Source organism: Pyrgilauda ruficollis, unplaced genomic scaffold (assembly GCF_017590135.1).
Source record: "Pyrgilauda ruficollis isolate IOZ18807 unplaced genomic scaffold, ASM1759013v1 scaffold28, whole genome shotgun sequence".
Lineage (NCBI taxonomy): Eukaryota > Metazoa > Chordata > Aves > Passeriformes > Passeridae > Pyrgilauda > Pyrgilauda ruficollis.
The window spans coordinates 3,643,183-3,668,648 of NW_024524155.1; the positions used below are offsets into that span (position 1 = coordinate 3,643,183).

The 25,466-nt window shown below is 39.4% G+C and overlaps 1 protein-coding gene across 1 annotated transcript in view; it reads right to left on the bottom strand.

Moving 5' to 3' along the window:
• Positions 1-25,466, bottom strand: part of SPTLC2 (serine palmitoyltransferase long chain base subunit 2) — a 67,901-nt gene that overhangs the window by 11,836 nt on the left and 30,599 nt on the right. The window contains exon 9 of the mRNA XM_041471990.1: positions 1,468-1,603. Coding sequence (XP_041327924.1) covers positions 1,468-1,603 — 136 coding nt within the window. The remainder of the gene's footprint in view (positions 1-1,467; positions 1,604-25,466) is intronic.

Here is a 25,466-nt window from a genome sequence, read left to right on the forward strand (position 1 = left end):
CAACTGTCACACACTATCTTCAACAAAACAAATTGTTAAGGAGACTAAAGAAAGTAGTGGCTGTGACTTATACAATGAGAGACACAAAGATCTCGATCGGATCTGTAACGGCAGTGCAGTTGAGGGTATTTCTACAGGCCACGAGAAATGGTTAATCCTTTTTGAACAGACCTTGTTGTGAGAAGCAGCAATAAACTTAAGAGGTTTATAAGGACATGTAAAATAGCATTCTTTGACTAGGTCTTTACATTTTCTGCCACAACTATTTTCCTTATAAATAGGTGCATCCTGATACACCTCATTTTGTATCCATTTACTACTCTCAAACTGTTTTACAAACAGGTTACAAGGGACAAAGAAAAGATCAAGTAAATCCAATGCAGATCCTAAGGGCCAAGTCTCATCAGTGCTCTCTGTTCTTGCTCATTTTAAGTAAGATACTGGCCCAACTGCTCAGCTAATAAATATTTCCATGAATGTTTCCAAGGAAAAAATTGTATTGACTGGTAGAGAAGCTGGGCAGTGGAAACAGCTGCCTTTGTGTGCTGGACATGCAGTCTGCAGCACCCATAAAGGTAACAGGCCATTTAAAACTGTGTTACACTGAGAAGGGTGGAGAACAAGGGTATCTAGCTTCATAAGAAGTGTCAGACTGAAGCCTGAGCTAGTCAAGCACTAGAGATGTTCAGAACAGCATAAAATGAAATTATGTTTTCCAAATTTGAAAGTGTTGATTGAGCACTGCGTTATACAGACCCTGAAAAGTAGCAATCAAAGCCAAGCCATCCATGAAATCAGGTTTTTGTTTATGTTGAAAAAATGTTCAATATATACTTTATGTATCCTCCTTGCAGAATTTTAGCCTTAATTATCCACACAGCACCCCACAAATTGGCAAGAATTTATAAACCTATGTGCTACAGAATTTAACAACCTATGTAGTTGTTTTAGTATTTACCATACCAATGCCTGAGTGATTACACCTAGACCTCTTACAAACTTGAAATTCATTAAATACATGTTGTTGTGTTCCATCATGTTCCATCCCCGCTGTTTTTCCTTTTCTAATTTTCAAAGTTCATCAACGAAAATGTTGGCTCCTTCTCCACGAGCTAGTTGAAAGATTTCCTCCAGTGACTTTTAATGTTAATTTCCATTCAATTTCAGCTCCTCTTCAGCACATTTATACATTTTACATATAAATATAATGGAAACACACAACCCAACCTTTAAAACGTGACACATAGAGGCAAAATTGCATCCTCAAAGTGCTTTCTTGATGTCCCAAGCTACAAGCCTTACTTTTCTCAAGATGACTTAGAGAAATTTCCATATTTTACAGGCCTCAGTAATGATCAGAAAAGCAAAAATAAAACCAATCTTTTCTTATATTTAGAAAACTCTTCATATTCTTACACCAACCTAGCTTTAAAGAAGATGGTTAAGAAGTTATGCTGTCAAACATACCCAATTTTTGCTGGCATGTACAGCATCAGAGGCACAACAGGGGAATCTTCATTTCCATAGATGATAAAGCCCATCTCTTTCAGTCGTCTCCTGAAATATCTCGTGTTCTCTGCCAGCTGCTGCACACGTGCTCTCCCTAGAAAAGAATTGAAGGTGAGACTGAACTCAGTTGCCATAAGTCACATCCATAACTGCAATACAAGACCTCAAACTGAAGTACAAGACATTAATGCCCTGCTTGTGCTTATGGAAGCGTTAAAAATAAACGCAAATTGGGATTTGTACTTTCTTCTCCTTCATGTAACCAAGATTAATCATGCATTTTCTGACAAGTCTGAATGGACCAGGAAAGGCACAACTATTAAGTCCAAGCACTGCCTAGTTTTTCCGTATCAGGTTTTCCTTCAATCAAGAAGTACCTGGCAAAAAAAAGGGCAGTTACTTGCTTTTAAACAAGATACAAAGTTTTCTCAGAATTCACTAGTAACTGCATCTTGAAGAAGAGTTTGCTTACACTTTGAGTAATTAATGGAAAACCTATTGAATCAGCTGGTGTTGTTCACCATGTTTTATCCTGCTTGCCTGCATTATTGTAAATGACTACTTTCCTCTTTAGATCTCTTTGCTGAACTATCACGTGGCTGCTCCCTAACCTTTTTCACTTAAAATGAGCTGGGTTTAAATTAAACCGATTACTTCTGATAATCCAGCTCACTTCAGTTAAGTGGCAGCAGCCAATTTATTATGTATTCAGCCATTTCTGTAGGGATTCTTTGATATTTGTCAAAATTAGTACACAGGACATTAGACAGCGAGTACAATTTAAATATTTCAAATGTTCAGATATATGTATAGAACAACCTATCTATCAGTTAATTAAATTCTAGCCTAGCACACTGTATTATGTTCCTGTATTGCCCAGAAAAAGATTCACATCATCTCACTTAAGCGGATCATAATACATTTCTGATCAACTAATACTCTAATGTGCTTATGAGATTAAGCATTATTCCTTTGATGAGACTATAACAAGTAATATTTAACTTACTTGTTTCTGGTCCACAAAGTATATTTCTGGATAATTGATTACCCAAACATTGTCCAGGTGAGTGATTCATAAACCGAACCATTAAATGTACAGCATGCAGATCTATGCTGCATAGTGAAGGTGGCTGCTAGACATTCATGGCTTCCTTTAAAGTTGTAGATAACATAAGGTGATTAACTAACAGGAATGCCAGGTCTCAAAGAAACATCCAACACCCACACAGCTCTGCTCCAGGCCAGAACAAATGTAATTTTAAGAACCTATGTAGTATTTGCTGCCAAGAGTGTCAGACATTCCACCCACAAGCAGGCAATCAAAAGCAAAACCCCATCAAAGGCATAGCATAAGAAAAAAAGGTGAAACCTGTTACGTTTGCAAAACTTGGCCTATCGTTAGTAGGTAGAAGCTGATATTTTTAATAGCACTGACTGCCACTTAAGACATCTCTTCTTCCCCATTTACAGTATTATTTCTTAATCTTTTCTCCTCCAGAATTTCTCCAGAAGCTTAGTTCCTCTTCCCCAAAAAGCAGTAAGATTTCAGTAAAACACAAAGGCTTCTTGAACTTATGAAACTACATTTTTAATTTATTCACATCAGATCAGATCCTCTGCTGCAGACCCAGCTTTCTCTTATACTTTCAGACCAATTACTTGGTCATTTTAAATAACCCAGACTGCAAAATGAAGTTGAGAAGAAGAAAGAAACGCAATAAAATGAAAAGAACCAAGCTAACTGCAAGATACTAAAAATAGTGGGCCAAAAGCCACTACTTGCATTTCTAATATTGAGGCAATCAATAAATACACAAGTGTCCACAGCAAACTTTATGCAGAAAAAAACCCTATTTTGGCATCTTCTGAGAAAGCTGCATCTGCACATCTCCTACAGAGAAATACAACAATTTCTGATATGTCAGGTCAGTGATGTACAATTGCATCAAAATACAAATCAGATTTCATGAGTAATAAGGTAACATACACAGGTGCTGTGATCAGCCCCTCTCCCAGGACAAGGAATGCAGCTTTTGCCATACATACATCTTCTCTGTGTTCCCATAAAGCATGGAGTTTACAGTGTTGAAAAGCAGAAGGAATTTCATCACCTGTATGGTTTTCCCCTCTAAACATTCACACCCTTTTCCATGTTGTTGGGAGCCTTCCAGACTAAAGATTAAAGAGTAATCTTAATTTGTAGTTGGCAACTGCTTCACAGTCTTCCCTAAACTCCTACTTATAAAAACAGGCTATGATTCTAGATTTGTCCTTATAGATTGAAGAATGCTTTGCAATGTAAACAAGTCTCAAGAACGAGTCTTTCAGTTCTCTACAGAGATGTAATCACCTATTAAAAGCAATTGACAGATTTGGAAGATGTTGCCTTCTTTAGTTTTGTGGGTCTCAAAAGTCTATCAGCTTTTACTTCACTCTAGAGCATCAAGTAATTTAATTATTACTCATTTAAAAACTTGTGGCTACAATAATATTACCAAGAACTTGAAAATATATTCAATGGCATCTCTCCCCAGTGGCTCACTACCCATCACATGTCATTACCATCTGAAGAGAGCTGTAGTTGTGGTGAAGCAAAGCACTGGGAATCAAACAAAAATTGAGCACAGGTTCCTCATCCTCTGCTTGCCTTTCTCCCTGCATTCTGTGCAAGTACTCTTCTCTGTACTTCAACTTGTCCAGTCTCAATCCACTATAAAATCCTACACTTGGAAGAGTGATTACACATGCTAATTGAATAGGGTTTGCAATATTATGCAACAAACATATATCCAGTGTTCTGCTCTACTAACATTTGCTGGTTCAGCCCCATTGGTACCCACAGGTGTAGCAGGCTGTTAACTGCTAGTACAGTTCCACCATGTTTTCTGGGAGCCCAAAGACAATCAAAGCAGTGCTGGAAACAGCAGTGAGTAGGTATCATTGCTAATCCCACTCACAACCCAAACAGTGCACTGAAAACAGGACCTCTAAATCCCTTCCCAGCCCAAGCATCTCCTGAAGGTCAGAGCTTTGTCCACAACTGCTCAACTGTAGGCCTAGAATAATTGTCAGGACTACATAAATTCTCCAGTAACTGGATTTTTTGGCAGTATGCAGCTGCATTTTTAAGACCATGCAAAAAAGGCCAGATCAGACACCACCCTGCCAATTGTTCTTGCATAGAAGTTGTGCAATGATTCTGGTAACGTCCTTTCATCTAGGAAACTGGAATGTGATGACCTTCAGCAAAGGAAGGAAAGGGGGAAAAAGGGATGATTACTGGAACTGAGTTCTTCAAAAGGTTAAAAAAACTAGAACTGTTTATCACATCAACTCATCTCAAGCCCCTCATGGGTCCTGTAAATGGCTTAAACTAGCTTCTGACAGAACAACATTGAAATTAGAGGACAACTAATAATATTTCCTGTACTTCTGTACCCTTTTGCAAATTTACTAGAGTCATATCAAGATTGCTCTTACAATTTAGTAAAACACTTCCTTGCTTGTAGCAGCCTGGGCATCATTTAGTCTCAAGTGCACATTTATCTCCTAAAGAACATGCTATCATTGTATGAGAAGTAAAGCTCACATGCCATCTAAAAGGGAAAAACATGCTCCTGTCACAACTAAACAATATATAAGAAGTATTCTTTAAAAAATGCAGCTAGCATGTACCTGAAGAAAAAAATAAATTCCAACACCCTAGAGAAAGTACTCCATATGAACCTGAAATGCATACTCCTTGCAACTACTAAATTAGTAAATTAGTGTCTCTGCCAGAACAGGTTCCCACAGGCTGAAACAATGACCCTGAGATTAGCTCAGGTGATTAGAGCATGGTGCCAGTAATGCCATGGTTGTGGATCCATCCAAAATCTGTATGGGCCATTCATGTTAAGAGTTGGACTTCATGATCCTTATGGGTCCCTTCCAAGTCCGGATATACAGTAGTTCTGTGAATAATTCTCCATCACTTGTGAAGGTGTCTGCTTTAGAGGTCATAATGCTCAGAAAGGCAGAAGTTATAATGAAAACAGGAAGCAGAGAAGGCAGAGTTACTGAATGCCTTCTCCACATCGGCCTTCACTGACAAGACCATTCCTCAGGAATCTCTGACCCTGGTCTGAAGACCAGGAAGGGTAAAGGAGTATTGTAAACATGACCCTCCCCTGGTGAAGGAGGACTGGGTCAGAAAAAACCTAAGGAGATTTGACATTCACAAGTTCATGGGTCCTGACAGGATGCATGCACAACTGCTGAGAGAGCTGGTGGACACCACAGCAGGGCAGCTCATGATCATCTTTGAAAGGTCCTGGTGATCAGGAGGAGTGCCTGAAGAGTGGAAGAAAGCAAATGTCCCCCCAGACTTCAAAAGGGCAAGAAGGAGAGCCCAGGAAACTACCAGCTAGTCAGCCTCACCTCAATCCCAGGAAAGGTGAGGGAGCACCTCATTCTGAAGACCATCTCTATCCAAATGGATGACAAGAAGGTGATCAGGAATAGTCAGCATGGATTCACTAAAAAATCACATTTGATGAACTTGACTGACTTTTGTGATGAATCAACTACCTGGATGGATGCTGGGAGAGAATGGATATTGTCTACCTAGACTTCAGGAAGACTTTTGACACCATCTCTCACAATATCCTCACAGGCAAATTCAGGAAGTGAGGAATTGATGAGTGGACAGTGAGATGGACTGAGAACTGGCTGAACAGCAGACCCCAGAGGGTTGTAATCAGTGGCAGAAGGTCTAGTTGGATACCTGTCACTAGTGGTGTCCCCCAAGGTCCAACACTGGGCACAGTATTGTTTAACTCGTTCATCAAAGACTTGGATGGAAGACATATCTCCTCAGCAAATTCACTGATGACATGAAAGAGTGGCCAATACCACAGAGGGCTGTGGAGCCCTTCAGAAGGACCTCAACATGCTGAAGCAATGAGAGAGAAGAACTGTCTGAAATTCAACAAAGGCAAATGCAGGGTCCTGCACCTGAGGAAGAATTACCCCATGCACGGGTACAGACTGGGGGCCAACCTGCTGGGCAGCAGCTCTGTGGAGAAGGACCTGGGAGTCCTGGTGGACAACAGGCTGTCCAAGAGCCAGCAGTGTGCCCTTGTGGCCAGGAAGGCCAGTGGTGTCCTGGCGTGCATTAGGAAGAGTATTGCCAGCAGGTCAAGGGAGGTGATCCTGCCCCTCTACTCAGCCCTGCTGAGGCCACAGCTGGAGTGCTGTGTCCAGCTCTGGGCTCCTCAGAGCCAGAGAGACTTGGAGCTCTGACACAGGTCCAGTGGAGAGCAACAAAGATGATTAAGGGACTGGAGCATCTCTCCCATGAGGAAAGGCTCAAGGAGCTGGGCCTGTTCAGCCCTGAGAAGAGACAACTGAGAGGGGACCTTGTCAATGTACACAGGTATCTGAAGGGAGGGTGCTGTGCCAAGAGGAAGGATCCAGGCTTTTCTTGGGGGTGCCAAGGAACAAGGAAAGGGGCAATGGGCAGAAACTGATGCACAGGGAGTTCCATGTGAATATGAGGAAGAAATTCTTTATTCTGCAGATGACTGAGCACTGTAACAGATTGCCCAGAGAGATTGTGGAGTATCCCTCACCAGTATCACAGAATGATCTAGGTTGGAAAAGACCTTTGAGATCATCAAATCCAACCTATGACCTAACCTAACACCTCCCCATCAACTTAACCATGGCACTGAGCGCCATGTCCAGTCTTTTTCTGAACACCATCCAGGGATAGTGACTCCACCACCTCCCTGGGCAGACTATTCCAGTGCCTAATCACACTTCCAGTGAAGATTTTTTTTTTTCTGACATCTAACCTGAACTTTCTCTGGCACAGCTCAAGACTGTGTCCTTTTGTTCTGTCAGCGGTTGCCTGGGAGAAGAGCCCAACCCTCCCCCTCCTAGAGCCACCCTGCAGTTAGTTGTAGAGAATGACATGATCTCCCCTGAGTCTCCTTTTTTCCAGGTTAAACAACCCCAGCACCCTCAGCTGCTCTTCACAGGGCTTATGTTCCAGACCAGCCTTGCTGCCCTCCTCTAGATGCATTCGAGCATCTCAATGTTCTTCCTCAACTGAGGGGCCCAGATATTAAAGAAATGTCTGGATACAATCCCATGCAAAGTGTTCAGGGTTAACCCTGCCTGAGCAGGATGGCTGGACCGAATGACCCGTGGTGGACCCTTCCAACCTTACCCAGTGTGTGGTTCTGTTAGTACATATGAGATATTTAAGCACATTTCTTCTTGAAATAGAAATTGAATTGATATTCACTGTAATTATCAGCAGGATAAAAAGGGAGCTGCACATTCCACCACAGTACATCTAAACTCCTTTTGCAATGGGTTTACCAATGACACGCATCAACAGAGAAAGTCACCTGTATTTAACATCACTCTCTCCTAAAAGCTCATGCTTAAACTAACAGTCCAGATACTTAAGGATTCTCACACAACCCAAATCTGCAAAAATATGTTTATTAATAAAAAAACAACAATTGCTCAGCAATTAGAAGTTTTGCAAGGCCAGGATGAACTTAGCCTTTGGAAAAAAAAAAACAAAACCAAAACCAGTTATTAGAGCTGATGTCAGTTCTCAATTCCATGTTAAAAAAATCATCTCTACAAAGAACCCCAAGAATCTGTGGAAGTTACTCTCTCACAAAAATGTAGTATTTATAACATTTCTGTTATCTATTCAGGTTGATAAATAAGCTATCATAGATGGTATTGGACACAAAAGAAAATTCAGTTCAACCAGGATGTACTTGTTTCCCTCCCCCTGCCTTGATCCCTATGCAACAGTTGGAGAGCAATCAAATCTGTCCTAAACAGTGCAACACTTCATCAGCATGGCTTCTTGAGAAATAAAAAGCATGTTGTATTATACACAGACAGAGTGCCCTCTGACACTGAACTCAGAGGGGCAAACCAACTTCAGACAGGCAAAACCACACACATGCAGGATTTTATCTGCTTGTCACACTAGGGATCACTGCTTCCTGGATCTAAAACAAAGATGCTTACTGCAGTATAAAGGAAGCTTTACATTTTTAATTAGTTCTTACAAAGACTTCAAGGCAAAATAGTAGGACACATCTTGAAAAATGACTCCTCATCAGTGAAACTGTAAGTTGTACGCAGAAGCTCTGGTTGGTCAACAAATACCAGTTCACATTAGGCAGCTAGGGTGAAGTTACTCTATATTCTTTCATTAGTCAATCTTGTAGATGCTCAACACTAATATTAGAGTTTTACTATTGCAGCCTTAATTTAACCTATTTACCTTGTTGTCAACATGGAAAGAGAGGCTAAACTAAGCCATTTCATGCCTTTGCCTTACATACTGATTGAAAACTAACATATGTGTTTTTAGTGATGAAATGAAAAATGTAGAATAAAAAAAAACCTCTTGATACAAATAGATTGCAATTCAGTACATGCAGACTCATTCCACTTGTGATACAAATTTACTGGCCCAATTACTCAGTCCCTCAATAACAGCTCATGCTGTAACGCAAACCCCTTCAGGTTCAGTTTCCCTTATGTGATCAAGGAAATTAAAACATTTATAAGCTGAGATCTGTAAGAATTCTGTAAGAATTTGTGAAGATTTAGTCTAACAGTAGCACACGGCCTCTGGTAAGACTCAATATGTGTTTAAAAAGAAATAGGTTGTGTTAACAAGATTGTCAGGAGCATATTAAAGATGTTTTAAACCATTCTAAGCAAATTATAGCAAGTTAATATCAGATTCATAAGGCACCTTTAAGATGAAAATATTAATTCTTTGCTTTCAGTCGCTATTGTAATTCACTTCACACTGTTTTTCAAGCTGGTCCCATCTTACGAATTCTTGCCAGGTGTTGGAGCTGAGAAACATTACATTAGCTACTGGTAAATGTGCCATCCTTAATTTGTGGCAGAATCATTTACCTTAGTAGAGCTTATTTAAGTCAAGCAAGGGATGTATCCAGTAATCATTTACCCTGCCAAATACCACAACTCTACTGATGTTAGCATGACCTCTGCAGATCCACTTTGCTAGGAGGGCTATGAATTTTATAGGACTGCTTACCTCGGCAGGTTTCTTCTCCTCTCCTGATAGCCACAATCCAGGGAATATAATAAAACTTTTCCCTTCTTTGTAGAAATGCTTTCTCAGAAATAAACAAATGTTGTCTTAGAACTAAAAATAAAAATCAAGCTAACTAAAAGAAGGTACCTGGCCAAGTAAATGCTTATGGGGATTATGGCAGCTCTGAGTGCATGTTTACACAGAATGGGTAAGGAAGGGACCAAGGTAGGTCATTCTGTCAAATCTCCCTGCTCAAACAGGGTCAGCCTAGAGCACTTTGCACAGGACTGTATTCAGACATTTCTGTAGTGTCTCCAGTGAGGGATACTCCACAGTCTCTCTGGGCAATCTGTTACAGTGCTCAGTCATCTGCAGAATAAAGAATTTCTTCCTCATATTCACATGGAACTCCCTGTGCATCAGTTTCTGCCCATTGCCCCTTTCCTTGTTCCTTGGCACCCCCAAGAAAAGCCTGGATCCTTCCTCTTGGCATGGCACCCTCCCTTCAGATACCTGTGTACATTGACAAGGTCCCCTCTCAGTTGTCTCTTCTCAGGGCTGAACAGGCCCAGCTCCTTGAGCCTTTCCTCATGGGAGAGATGCTCCAGTCCCTTAATCATCTTTGTTGCTCTCCACTGGACCTGTGTCAGAGCTCCAAGTCTCTCTGGCTCTGAGGAGCCCAGAGCTGGACACAGCACTCCAGCTGTGGCCTCAGCAGGGCTGAGTAGAGGGGCAGGATCACCTCCCTTGACCTGCTGGCAATGCTCTTCCTAATGCACGCCAAGACACCACTGGCCTTCCTGGCCACAAGGAAGGGCACACTGCTGGCTCTTGGACAGCCTGTTGTCCACCAGGACTCCCAGGTCCTTCTCCACAGAGCTGCTGCCCAGCAGGTCAGCCATGATGGAAAGCAGCATGCATACGGTATGAAAGGAGATCAAAGCAGCAGATCTCAACCTAATTTTTCAGGAAATAATGATGAAATAATGTTGAAAGGCATTTTATAACCTAAGCATTAATGTTTACTGACTGCTGTGTGGAATAAAAAGAGCTTGTGTAAAGGGTAGGTTCTGTAGCATCCACCATTGTTCCCAAACTAAATGACCGACCTATAACCCAATTTTACAGAAATCCTGGACCATGTAAGCTTACTACAATTTTTAGAAGACATGTATACAATTAAAAGTCTTCCATCACTGAAAACAAACAAAAGAAAGAGACGGAAATTACAATGCACTTCAATGGCACAGAGAGCAACGTGATGCCATTGTGCCCTGTTTCCCCAAACAGACAAAGGCTACAGGCAACCTGCACAGCAAGAATATGGACAGGCTGCAATACTCTGTGGTTGCTTTTCTGAGAGCACCAGCATCAATGACAGAGAAGATAAAGCACAATTTCATTAACACGGATAATGCTTTTTCTCCATATACCTTGCTATCAGTAGGCCAAACAAAAGAAAGATAAAATTTCTTCTTCAAAAAGTCTGTATTTTCAGACATTGAGAAGTGCTTAAATCAAAGTAAACTGGCAAGGAAAACTCACTTACATATATCATTCTCTAAAAGTTTGTTTCTTCAATTCAGAGCGATGCTATTATACAATCAAGCTTGTAAATTTTTCCACATTAAAACCCCCTTGTTTTTGCAAAGGCTTATACTTTCATTCTGTTTATTATTTCTACATTTCCATCTTTTGGTTGGCTGTTTCAGTGAAAGACATAATTCAGCATATTCTGTTTTGGAAACAAGCATTTTTCAGATCTCAACCAGGAATTCAATATTCTTCTGCTGATTTAACAGATTCTCCACTAAGCTTTCAGAAGCTAAGTTGCCTCCCAAGGGCTTATGAAGATCTTTTGCAATGTTAACATAATAAGACAAGCTGTTTTCTGGACATTATACTTGTAAATACCTCAACATTAAAAAAAAAAACAACAAAAAACAACACAACAGCCACTGTCTTTTTGTTTCAGAAGACATAATAGCACTACTACCCTTTTACTGCCATGAACATGTTTTTCATAGAAGATATAGAAAACTCTCCTGTTGAAGACTTCTTCTGAAAAGCACAAGTCAAGCATGACTTCTAATAATATAAGCATGATTTTAAAAAAAAACAAACCACACCAAAATGTTTTTCGATTTGCCAGCTAGCAGAAAGGACAAGCACAACTTATGAATATCTGACTGGAAGCAAGGGTCAGATTAGAAACAAAGTAGTACCTATTAGAGGCTACAGTGAGTAACTTAAAACCAGAGGAAGTAGAATGAGACTTTAAACCAAGAAAGAACACTAAACAAAATTCCACTTCAACAGTGATTAAATGCCAAAACTTTTACCTTTTAAGGAAAAGTTGCACTAAGAGACAGGAAGAGCACAGTGTTAAAAATGCTGTAATGGATGTTTAAGGACCAAACATGTGCTGATTTCGAGCTGATTTTAGGACACTTGTAACATCATCTATCAGAAAGCAGACTCATGACATGAACTCACACCCCAAGGCAGAAAGAGGGATCAACAGTGATTCACCTGCACAACCCACCCAAAGGCATCACTCACCCACACAGTAAGGGAGAGCTGACCTCCTACAGCAGGTTCTGTAGGAGGTCAGCCAGCCTGAAAAAATTAATTTACAACAGCTCATAAACAAGACAGAGATATAAAGAAAAGTTTTGCTGGTTTCTTCTGAGAGCTCCCTCTATAAAAGATAATAAATAAAATTTTATTATTCGTTACCTGCAGATTTCTTATCTTTCAGAATACTTTTCCTATCTATTGTTTAAATTCCAGCAACAAGGTAACTCCACATGTTTTAGTCTGCTTCCTCTAAGTTTGCTTATGTGAACATTGCATCACTGCCAATATTTGCAGTAAGAATTTTACATCCTCCCCTTCAGATGCTGTCTGCAGATTTTCATTACAGATCTTCAGAAAAGTATTATATACAATTATACAACGTAACCTGAGATTGCACAGAGAGATATTAAAATGTATGGGCCAGAATACTGTATTCCCCCAGTTTTATATTAGAAAGAACGAGCTCACATCAGCAAATGCCAAGAGAACCTCCAAGCACAATGGGAAACGTAAAGAAAGTAATTAGAATAATTCCTTAACTCAGTGCTGTTGTATTACTGTTTAATAGCTCAAACTGTAGTGTTCAGCAAACCAGTCTGAAGACAGAATCAACTCACTGGGTTTTTTCACAGGGCTGTCGGGGAATCCAGGTGTAAAGCAAATTTGGGATGGGAAGAGTCCTTGGGCTGTATGTGTCAAGGCCGAGGTCACCAGAAGGAGCGGGCACCTTCCACTAGAGGCCAGGGCTGCGCCCCAGGAGCCCCAGCCGCGGTCCCTGCTCACAGCTCCGCACTAAGGGGCTGCACTGCAGCAGGGAAAGCCCTGCTTCGTTCACCCAGGAGACGCTAATAGGACAGCTGAGTCAAGTTATTTATTCTTCTCACATACTTGCATGCTTCCCGAGTTCACCACTCAGGAGAGAAGCTACAAATAACACGGGGGGAGAAGACTGGTTTAAGAGTCAGCGCACTTGAAAGCATGGACAAGGAACTCAAAAGATGGCTGCGAGCTCGTGTTCATTGGCCATATGGCAGCAGCATAAGCAACAACTTATTTTAGGAGAAGCAGTGAAGGGCTAGGCTCGTGACCATTCTGAGTTAACTCTGGCTTTTAACAACATTGTATGCAGGGGATTTGCCTGGATTATGTGGGTACTCAGTATGGAGCCACTGTAGAGGTGATGGTAAAAATGCTCAGTGCTTTAAAGGAGAGAGGAAAAAGCAAAATCCGATTTTAAAAATTGGCAACAGTAAAGCCAAAGAGAATGAGAAACGGAAAAAGGAGGAAAGGAAAATTATGGCTGATATTTTTGGCATTAAAATGTCTCAGAGAAACAAAATTTATGCTAATATTAAGTATCCGTCATTGCATGTGCTATCAAACTAAATAGTTCCAGTGGAGTCTAAAGGCATGCCAAAAAACAGCTGGGTGCATGTACTGTGTATTCACTGAGTTTATATATACTGGTGAGATTGAAGCCTTTGGCATATTCCAGAGCCCACAGGAGTATTTTTATATTTGCACTTTCTGATTTTGTTTGTAACTACCAGCCGCATTTAGAGAACTCCAAGGCAGCCTGCTCTCCCCATGAACTTCATCATAAAAAGATGCAGCTCTCATCAAGAAGAGATCACGTTGCTTGATGTGACTGGAAAGATGCAAACTGTTAGAATCACAGAACAGTTTGGGTTGGAAGGAATCTTAAAGATCATCTAGTTCCAACACCACTGCCATAAACAAGGACACCTAACACTAGACCAATCTGCTCAGAGCCCCATCCAGCCTGGCCTGGAATGATTCCAGGGATGGGGCATCCACCACTTCTCTGGGGAACTTGAGCCTGTGTTCCACCACCCTTACAAAAAAAACTTCTTTCTTATATCTAGTCTGAATTTACCTTCTTTTAATTTAAAAACAGCTCTTGCCCTATTGCAACAGGTCCGACCAAAATGTTTGTCCCCATCTTTTGCATAAGCTCCCTTTAACTACAGAAAGACCACAACAGAGTCACTTTGCCAGAGGATCCTACTAATTGTTCAAAATAGCATATTTCACAGTTTATTATTCTATTAATAGAATATCTGTGTTGGTCACCATGAAAGAACTTGCAGGATCTGGCTGCATATGCACTTCAGATATCACAGTAGCAGCATTGCCCAACCTTGCTGTAGCCAATGAAGGCGCATCTGCAAGCCTGATTTTTTCATACTGCTCTGCTCTTTGTATCATTTAAACTTCTCTAGAGCAGTGACAATATGTGTACAGCAGTGAGCACAACAGTCTTAGCTCATGTCAAAGGGTTTCTGCAGTATGAGGACAAAAAGATGTTACAAAATGACATTGTAATAAAATCAGCTAAAATGGCCGATCCTCAGTGCACAGCCATGACAGTATTATAATTATTTGATTAGTCATAATTTGCCTCAAACAGCAGGCTTCATCAAGTGAGCAGAAAGACTTTGAAATAGGATACATGTGCAAAGGAGACCAGCATGAATAAACATTAAGGAGTTAGTCAAGGCAGTATTAAAACCAATTGATTTAAACTGAGCCAATGTTTATCAAACTGCAGGAGTCAGCTTTCCTACAACAAAAATACGTTTTATAAGATCCTGAAAATTCAAGCTTTAAAGAGAAAGAGATTAAACCAGTAGAATTCTACTGATCCTACAGAAAAAAAACCTCACAAATGGGTTAACAGTTCATCCTGCCTCAAATCTGGCCAACCTTGGCTCCTAAAACAAGCACACACCAAATACTTCGTAATAGCTGCAAATACATAAAATGAGTAAATTCTATTGGAAATACTGATAGCTGAAACTTAGAAATTATTAATCCACAGTTATTTAAATAGAAATAAAATTACTTCTTAAAAACCCAATTATTTAATTATCTTGTATGCGTGTAGGTTTCATCTTCCAGGTACACATACATCATTAGCAATCAATATTCTTCTATACTTTTTGCTTTTGTAGTTGGCACAATTGTATAGCAACCTGCATCTTCCCCCATGTGATTGAGACAAGGCTAATGTTCAGCTTTACAGGTGTCCTTTGCCGTCTCTCAACTAGAGAATTCAGTAACCTACTAAGGACTCAGAGGAAGGTTATTATGCATGAAAATAACACACCAAGTGTTAAGAAAGGTAAATCTGAAAATCAAGATGGAAGACTCCAATCAGTCCCTATCATTACAACAAACCAACAATGGGTCCAAATATTTAAAACATATATGAATAGAGGGCTACTTTATCAAATGTAGCATCACTATCATATACTGTACCAGTGGCAGGGATTCTGATGAAGCCACGACTGAAGTGTAAAATTGATGGACCTGCAAGTGTCTAGAAGACATTTTTAAGTTACTTTGGGCTATGTTAGAATATTTTACAGAGCATGCTTCTACTACTAGAGAAGACTTCTGTAACCAATCCTAATAGTTCATGGAGTGACTGCAGCCACTGATAAACTGAAGCCTTTAACAAGACTCAATTTCTCTCTATAATTGGAAGCTTAAGTCCTGAAGTACAAAGCTTAGAAAAAACAAAAATGCAAGAAGATTTGGATGAAAGCCAATTATTTGGAAGAAAAACTAAAAAACCCTAAAAGCTGTCAGTCATTCATTTGAAGCAAGATCACCAAAATAGTAATCCTCAGAGAAGAAAGACAAACTGACTGTTACCCTCATGAGGTGTGTAAGTATAGTAGGAATGAAAATTGGAATTTGACTTAGAGAAGTTTTTTACTGAAGGAAACACCTTTATTGGACTGCTTTGGTACTTCAGGACTACAGGGTGACTAAATAGAGAAAATGGCATCTCAAAGAGGTAAGTGGCCAAGGCAGATCCAAGAAATGTATCTAAAGAATGGGTAAATTTGAAAGACAGTAATCAAACAGCTACTCCAGAACTGCTGAGCAAGGGACATGTAACAGCTCGTACATGGCACAAAACAGTCGAGTTGGCATGGTAAGAATGTCCCCTTGGGTCTTGCCTGCTTACCAATTAGCACATCCTTTCTAAGTGTGACAGTGTTCTACACATGGGCAACATTCAACTCCAGAGAGAGGTTCCAAATGCTTTGATGATCTCCTGATATGATTCTGCTCAATCAGATCTGAGAGTATGGAATACATCTAGGGTCCATCCAAGAAATGAGATGCTAGAATTATCCTCACTTGGCCAAGTCTAGCAGGATGGGCTAACTGACATGTTGTATTGGCTTGGAACATGTTGGAACTGGCCATAAGCAAACAAACACAAATCACCTATGAAGCATCAGGAACTGATATCATTACAAGTGTCAATACAATGAGGTCATTTTAGGATGCATCTTGCACAGACAATGACTCTGGAAACATCTGCTCTGCACCTTTCCTATGGCCCTGAAAAAGGCTTTGGTGGAATGTAAAAGAAGCTCTGCAGATTTATCATTCTCTGTGTAAAAATATAAAATTTCCCAAGTGGTGAAAAGAGCTGTTACTGACATGGGAGGTAGCATTTTCACTTTTCACAAATTCTTTAGGTTGGAATAGATCTCTTGAAATCAGTCAATCCAATCTGCCTGCTCAAGAATGGCCACCTAGAGTAGGATGTAGGTGTACAGGTTGTAGGAAGTAGGTTGAGAGAATAGGTTGCCCAGAACTGTGTCTAGCTGAGGCTTTGACTGTCTTCACAGATGTAGACTCTACAACCTCCATGAGCAGTGTGTTCCAATGCTTGAGCACCCGCATAGTTTGCATTTTCAGGACCTCTTTCCCTCTTCGGTAAACCCTAAAATTATCAAAGACTCACAATTTTAAAGAAAATATTACACACATTAATTAATACAAACTACAATTACATACATTTAGTTCTACCTTGCGCTTTAAGGTGTCTTCCACAATAGAGGATAAAATTTCAAGTCTATTGCTTTGAGAGACTAATAATAATGAGCTCTTTGTAACTTCCGCTCATCTGCAGACTGTGCATTTTAGATATGAGGCATTAGCCTAAACAGCTTGAAGCTGCTGAGGCATTTTGCCCACAAAAGGTGAAGGTGTAAGCTGCCAAACCCCAGAATAATACACATCCGCTTCTTATGTACCCTGGCAGCCAAACCGTGAGTCAAACTTGCCAGGGCACTTTGCTCATTATACATAGAATTCTTGACTGAATTTTAGTAACAACTCAACGTGGCTTTAGAGTTATTTTAACCTGTGGCCAATCCCCACATGCATGTCCAAACTGCCTAGCCACAGAAATAACAAGCATAGCAATGTCAGGTTCAAAGTGTTTCCTCTTTACATCGAAATCTAAGACAAATGTTATTCATGCCACATTGTGCAAATATAACTGCAAGGATACAACTCCAAAACCAGCAGTAGTAGGAAAGGAAGAACTTGTAATGAGTGGTATTACCACTACCTCAGCCCAAATAAAAGACTGAAATGCTTTGCAGTTAGTTGATGACACTTTCCTCTGCAGCAACTAGTCTCACAAAAGATACCATAAGAACCTGTCAAGAATAAGCTGCATCACAGTGTGCTGTGATTATGTTTTTAAAACAAATAAAAACAACAAATGGAAGACATTTCTAAACCCTAAACAGTAATGTGTGGCAGGAGAATTTAAAACTGCATTCTGAAATAAAGTCTGGAAGTAGGTACCAGCGAACATTCTCAACAAATCAGACACTATGGGAAGTCACATGAAGTACGTTTTACTCACAAACATTTAAACCTGTCTTACAGCTCTAATTCAGGCATTATGAGAAGAAAACTGCCTCTTATCCTCCAAGATTCTTGCAGACATATCTATTTAATTATAACCATTGTGTCAGATGTTTATTTTTGACAGGGCACAAGAACTGAATGTATCATATCATTAAATGCTATCATAAAATTAAACAAGTTAGAAGAAGAAATAATACTTTGGCTAGGACAGCAAGAAAAAGAAGTAGCTGCCTGGATAACAATTTCGCTAGCAAACTACCTAACAGCACTCTGAACTTTTACTTATACATGTGAACTGACTACTTGGCAAGCTTTCAAAAAAGAACCTACCTCCCTGAAGCTACAGCAACAAACAAATTTAAGTACAACCAGTTATTGAGAAAAACCCTTTAATAATCTGCACTGTTCTTACTGCTAGGTGAGAACTACACTAATAGTCCTTGGGTGGTAAAGTAAAATACATGGTGCCAATTGCATATGAAATACTCAAGATTTACATCATCATTTTTTCAAGTTCTCCCTCGAGATTAGTGGAATTTACCTTGCAGCAAGAATTAGTTCCTAAAAAATCCTATATACCACCTTGCTTTCTGAAATCTTTCTTTAGAGATACATCTAAAAGACACTAAAAAACCCCAAAAACCTTAGTGATTCATTGAAAGTTAAAGCATGACACCAAACACAGGGAAGTGTGTCATTTATATAAACAATCTTTATTTCTTATTTTCTACCATCTGGACATCAAGCTTTTACGTCACCCACTGGTACCAAAAAGCTGCAGCCTTGCCAGGGCCATGTAATTTATCACAACCAGATGGTGTGCTGTCAATAAAGGAGGGGCTGCTATCATTCCAGGGCAGAATAATTACCTTTCCTTTGAACCAAGGACAATGTTTTCAATAAAAACTCAAAGCTGTTTAATGCAACTTCCAGTCTGTCAAGACTCCCACTGTGCAGCTCCAGGATTCATTAGACTCTCAGAAGTGAAGGAGACCATTTGTTAAAACCAGAGCACAAGTGTCTCAGAGGATATTGATGACACACCATTTAAAAATCCTCCAAACAGTAAAGACATTTTGAGTCTTCTTTAAAAGCTTTTTGCATAGACTCTCTTCATCACAAATTTTACAGCAAAAGTAGCTGCATTGCATTGAAATGCCACCTCTGTCCCAGGCCTTTCAGGTAAACTATGGAAGATATTCATTGCTCTGCTATGCACCTCTTCTGCTTTGCATTTCTGCATCTCAAAAGTTAGAGTAGCAACATTTATCCACGGAGGAAAGGTTGTAAAGCACAGAGAATTAAAATTAACTAGCAAGCAATGCTAAAGAACGGCTGTGTCTCACACAGCAAAACACTGCTGGGTTGACACTCCCCTGACATCTGGAAACACATGGCAATCATACTGGAGTAAATCAGAGGACTGGACCTTGCAGGTTAATTAAACAAGTTACAATGCAACCAAACAGTACCTTCACTTTGAGCAATGCAAGAAACTGGATGAATTTCACTGCACACTAAATCTCCCCTTGAGTTTCAATCCTCGCCAAATAAAAAGCAGTAATTATTTGAACACTCAAAGCATTTTCTGAGCCTACTTCCACGCCAAAAACTGACTTTGAACTTGTCCTTCTTTCAACAGTACATATTTAATGAAGTGGTTAAGAAACACATCCTTTTTTCATAACACCAGAACATTTTGTTCACCTCGAAAAAGTAGAATAACTGTCTAGCTTGGGAAATTAAACATGAGCTGGAAGCCCAAGTGTGACCATTTCCAGGAATTACATCTAACAGAATAGAACAGAAATATTCCTGCAGTTTCAGTTCCACAGTGGTAACAAATGTATTAAAAGATGTCTTAGCTCAGTTTACTTTTGATTGACCCGCTCTCTAGCAAAGATCAAATCAGTATATTCTTCTCTTCATGTAGCAGTTGCTTAGGATGCTATTACAGATTCTATTATATTTTACATGCGATTTACACCTTAGAAGCAAAATACATTGAAGCAAAACATGATAGGAAACAAAAAAACCCCAAAAAACCAAAAAAAACCCAAAAAACCAACCAAACAAGCAAAAAAACCCCAAAACACATAAAACCAAAAAACACACAAAAAAAACCACAAAAAAAAAAACCCCAACCCAACGAAAAGAAACTACCACAACAACTGAACAGCATTTAAGACTTTACAAAAATTTCAGCTGACAAATTTCTGCTCATCACCTCCAGAAGCTGCAGTAAGTAGCATCCAGAAGACCACAACTCATTAAAAAAGGGTAAAAGATAAAGCATGATTCTTTGGTTCTCCCAAGAAGCACCGTTATATGCATTAAGAGAAAGCTTCACAGAGAAAGAATAAGTTGTCTGAATGAGTAAGAGTGGCTCTTACCTTAGGATACCAAGGTCCAGTCCCACTAGAACTTAAAGCATCACTGGAAAATCTCTTTGTTGTTCACTCTAAATAAGCACATACAGTGGGGGCATAACACAGTGGAGACAGCAACTGATAAACTTCCACAGACACGCAGATACAGATCTATTTTTACTAAGCATTTCTTTCACCTATGCAGTTGCCTTAAAGGAGATTTTGCAGGCTTTTCCAAAGCCCAGACACAGGTGTGCAGCAACCCATAGTCAGCGTGCAAAGACATACACACAAGTAAAAGCTCAATGCTCTTTCCAAGTTGGAGGCTTTTATTTTTTTTCCAACACACAACAATTAGTCTCACCTTGATAACAAAACATTTTTACTGCTGTTTTGTACAATACTGTTATCTCCAACTCTGCCATATTACAGAGAGTATACTACAAAATCATCTTTTTTAAGATTCCCTGGCAGATATAAAGCATTAATGTTGCCACTACTATTAAAGCAATATTAACGAAAAAGTGGAGCAAACAGAAACCAGTCAATCCCCAGTCAAGCTAAAGGCAACTGAAGGCATTCATCTTCACATGAAGAAAATACATTCAGAACCAGCAATATCAACTGATGCACAGTACTTGGAAAAATCAAGCCAAAAAACAAAGGCTACAACAGAGCACAGATGATCAGCTGCTAATTATGTCAGCACTTCCACCAAGGCAGAACCAGACTGCAACATGTTCAGAATCTTCCTCTTTATCAATCTTCTGCTCCAGTAAGTGACTGAAGAAGTGTATCACCTTCTACTTAGTACCATATTAAAATCATGTAATACAACTAAGGACAAACACATCTGAACAGTTTTCATGCCGGTTTTATTATGACTCTTCCTTCTAGCTTGCAATTTAGATTTCCTAATTAATCCAAATTTTCTAGAGCCAGGAACTGAATTAACCGATTTTATTAACTGAAACACCTTAGTCCCTCTTGACACCCAGAATGAACTGATCAACTGGCATCTGCACTGAGATGTAATTAAATGAAACAGGGGGACCCACCCTAGAAAAGCCCACAACTAACAAAAAACACAGGGTACCAATGATCACTTTTGCTGAACTTTGTGTGAGCTGTAATGAAGTGAATTTCCGTACAGTTCTGGGGAATACAGATTTTTAAAGGCTCCACTGGTATGCAACATCATGGCTTGCATACTGTCTAGCATTTTTTAAAATACCCTGGCATTTTTAGCATTCTGATAAAAAATACAGCCAATAGAATACACCAACTATTTCAACAGATGAACTTTCAAATCCCTCTGTTTAAAATATTGCTCCACAACAAGAACAACACACAACTCTTTGGTACATCTAAAAGACAGGATTATTTGTAATTTAATATGGAAACATTTCAGCTGTCTTAATACCAGCATAATTCCTACGCAAGTCTGGCATTTGAGACATGCTATGTATTTGTCACTGAAGTGGTGAGGTTTTGTGTTGTTATATGAGGTTCATCAGTTGATGCCTTGGCCATAACAGTACCTCCTCCCACACATTCAGGTTGCTGAAATCAGCTCTCTGAACCTGAAGCTTTTTCATCTGACCATTTATTTGTTCTATAAGGCACATCCAGCCTTCAGGAATTCACAGCTAAAGGGATACCAACAGCCTCATCTGGCTGTAATTGAACAAAATGTATGTGTTTACATTTGTCAACCTTTAAAAGAGATCTTAAGAACCACTGAACTTGCAGCAGCGACCTTCACAAGGTTTAACACTTCAGCCGCAGTGCTTTTTACCCTAATTTTAAAAACTGCCCTTTCCCTCTGTATAGATAAGAAAATGACACACAACAGGGATATGGAGTCATTACCATCTCAGACTCTGTGTGTGATAATCAGAGGAAATGATCTGCTGACCTCAAGCAGTCTTTGAAGTCTGCTCTGCACAAACATTACCTAAAGAAGAGAAGGGAAGGACTATTGAGCAGGACATACATCCCCCTAGGCTTAGTCCCTCTTGACACCCAGAATGCCTCTCCAAAAGCTCTGCCAGACTAGTGGTTCTCTCTAAATCTAAAAAAAAAGTCTGGGCTACCAGAAAACTTGTGGTTATAGAGCATGTTCAAAGACTGCTGTGAAACAGACTTTGTATATCAGTGTTTCATTTAAGCCTAACATGCAAAAACTGTCATGCAGCAAGCATTGATTTCTTTAGGTCTGAATTACTAATAAGTTAGCATCAGGGAAAAAAAAACAACAAACCAACCACAATCCCCCCCAAAAACAGGCCCCAATACAACCACAATTCCGATTTACATTTATGCAGGCTTTTATCTTAGGCAAGACAGCATGCAAAGTAAAATGGAATTGCTCTCGTTGTTTAGCTTCAGCAGTCCCTTGATTTTAAAGACACAGAAATGATAAAATAGTAATCCACACTGTATAATTTATCTACTGGAGTTATCCATGTAAAAGACAACCACATGCTCAAACATAATGCCAACTTGTAATTCATCATAATAACTCAGTTTCCAGAGATGGGAAGTCATAATAGCATCTCTTGCCACTTCAGTCAAAATGCACTTTGAATTATAGAAACCTGGGGTTTTTTTAACACTTAGGAAAGTCTAAAAAGACTGCTAGTTGCTGGTACTATTGGATTCCTTCATGACTACTACAATCAAGTGTATCTGGTAATTTGCTTTTAAATTTTGTCCCTCAGTACTAACCCAATGGTATACCAGACACTGCTGAAACAGCAGTTTCTACTTTAAAGTTCACACCACACAGAACAAAAGATCCCATGCTCTCCTTCTGTGTTTAGTGTGACTCTTCATAGGAAATCCACCTAGACAGAAGTAGGATTTGATGTCTCTGATGAAGAATGGATCTTGTCCAAGGCAACAACAACAAACAAACCAAACCAAAACACTGCCTCCTGTCAGAAGGCTGTCAGAAACACACAAGCCCTTTCCACTTAAAGGAGAATTCAAGATAATGTCTGGTTGACTAAGTTGATAAAATTATCCATGACGTCTATTTTACCATTAAAAAAAGAACAAGAAACCAATAGCATGTGCCTGTGTATCTAAAGATTAGTAAGACTAGCTGAACACAAAATTATTTCATATGCAAAGAATTGCATAGGAACAACAGCTACATTTCATGGTCACATTGCACTCATCTCCTCTGATATGTTTCAAGCCCTGCTGCAGTGAGAGACTAAGCTCATGAGACCCAGAAGGGTTCCCTAACTCCAACTTTACACGTACCACTGTATTTTTTCACATAGAACTTTTCTAGAGGCTGAATTTCTACTGAAAGCAGTTTAAGCTCTCTCTACAGTTATCACAGCTAAAGAGGTTAGCCATACAAACAAAATCTACTGTGATATAAAGTGACAACAAAAGCATCAATTACCAGCCAACTTCACTCTGACACTAGCTGAAGGATCTGCTGAAGAATCCTGCCTGCAAGAATTCCCCCCCGGCCCCCCTAGGCAATCCAGAAAACAATTTCTGAAATGTAACTCACAATAGCTGTTGCTGTTTGTTTATACCTTGCTCACTGTATCTGGTTGCACTGTTGTCACATGACTAAAATGCCCTGCAGCCCAAAAATTATGATCTACATTCACTGAACTTGGAAAGCCTTGGTTCAGATCAACAGGTAATTTTAAAGAATGTGATTAGGGCTATCCCTCCAGAACAAAGACATTAAGTTTGTGTTATGGGTAAATGTATTATCTAACTGTACATATTAATCACTGGGAGGATTTGTGGGATTGTATTAACACTACTTTACACATTAGGTCATCCAGATTTTGTAATATCACAACTGCAGTCATCATAATAGCATTCATAATCATTAAAAAGACAGCTGTACATATCCTGTTTGACAGCTATTCTTGTGTCTTGCTGAGAAGAAAGAAAAGAAATGTGAGCGTATCAAGCTGTTCTTCTGAACTAGTTATGGCGCCTTCACTATAAAGTCAGAACCATGAAAAAAATTATCTTTATATAGTTTCAGTGAAACTTACCTTGTCATGTTAATTGAATTGTGGAAAAAAACAAGCATTTAAAACCTTCTGTTTCCTTTTTATTATGATACCATGGGCACTGAAGTTTAAAAATCACATCTTTGGTCTTAAAAATCTCAAGAGAAAGCATGAGTGAAGAAGAGACAGAACAAAAAAAGGCTCAAACCTTTGTATAGCACAAAAAGGTTGGCAGGCCTTTATGGCAGATTGAAGACACAGAGAGCAAAAACATCAGGAACACATACAAACACCACATTTCTTTAGAGACTAAGGAATGTGCAAGCTTTGACAAAGCATATTATATTAAGGATGTTTATAATCTACTTCCATGGAGACAGTTCAGTAGCTTTACAACATAGCAACAAAGAGTGTGAACTATATTTTCCATCTGTTTTGTGCAGACTGTTTTTTTACAATGGAAGTCAGTATCAAAGCTAACTGTTGCTTGGGATTTCAAACAGCAACACAAAGGAGTAAAGAAATCTTAAGCAGTACAAAAGAAGATGGAGGATATGAATGGCTATTAAATATATATACAAAAATATCTGATGAAGATCTTGTTTCAAGCTGGAAGTGTTACACATGTAGCAGTCCCCTAGTTTCAGCTAATATTACTGTATTTATTAATTGTAAAATATCACACAGATATAAAAAACCTTACAGAACCAGACAGATTATCACCTCCAGCTGAACACGTGCAATGAGAACAACAAAGCAGCCCCTTTTCACATTTTAAGAGAACTATAATCAAAAATGGAAAGATACGGTCAGTACAGAACATGAAATCAGCTTTAGGTCAAGCACGAGGAGAACAAAAAGGACAACACTGTAAGTACTTCCTCCAGAGGAAACAAAAATCCCAGCAATTGGAAGTGCTCTTTCCATCTCCAAAGTTCATTTACAGTGGTAGCATAAAATTTCTTCTGAATCTATTCACATTAAAACAGATAAAACAAACAACAAAAAGCATCTATTGTACTCATATACTATTGGCAGAAGTTCTGCCACTTTGCCACTGTTAGGCTGGAGTTCCCCCTATGTTATAAGGCATAGCTGCTCTCTCCATGCACAGACCACAGGAAATAGAGCAGAAAACTGCATTTATCTTCCCAGAACACAAAAAAGCTGCAGTTCACACCAGCTTTTCCAAGAAAAAGCACA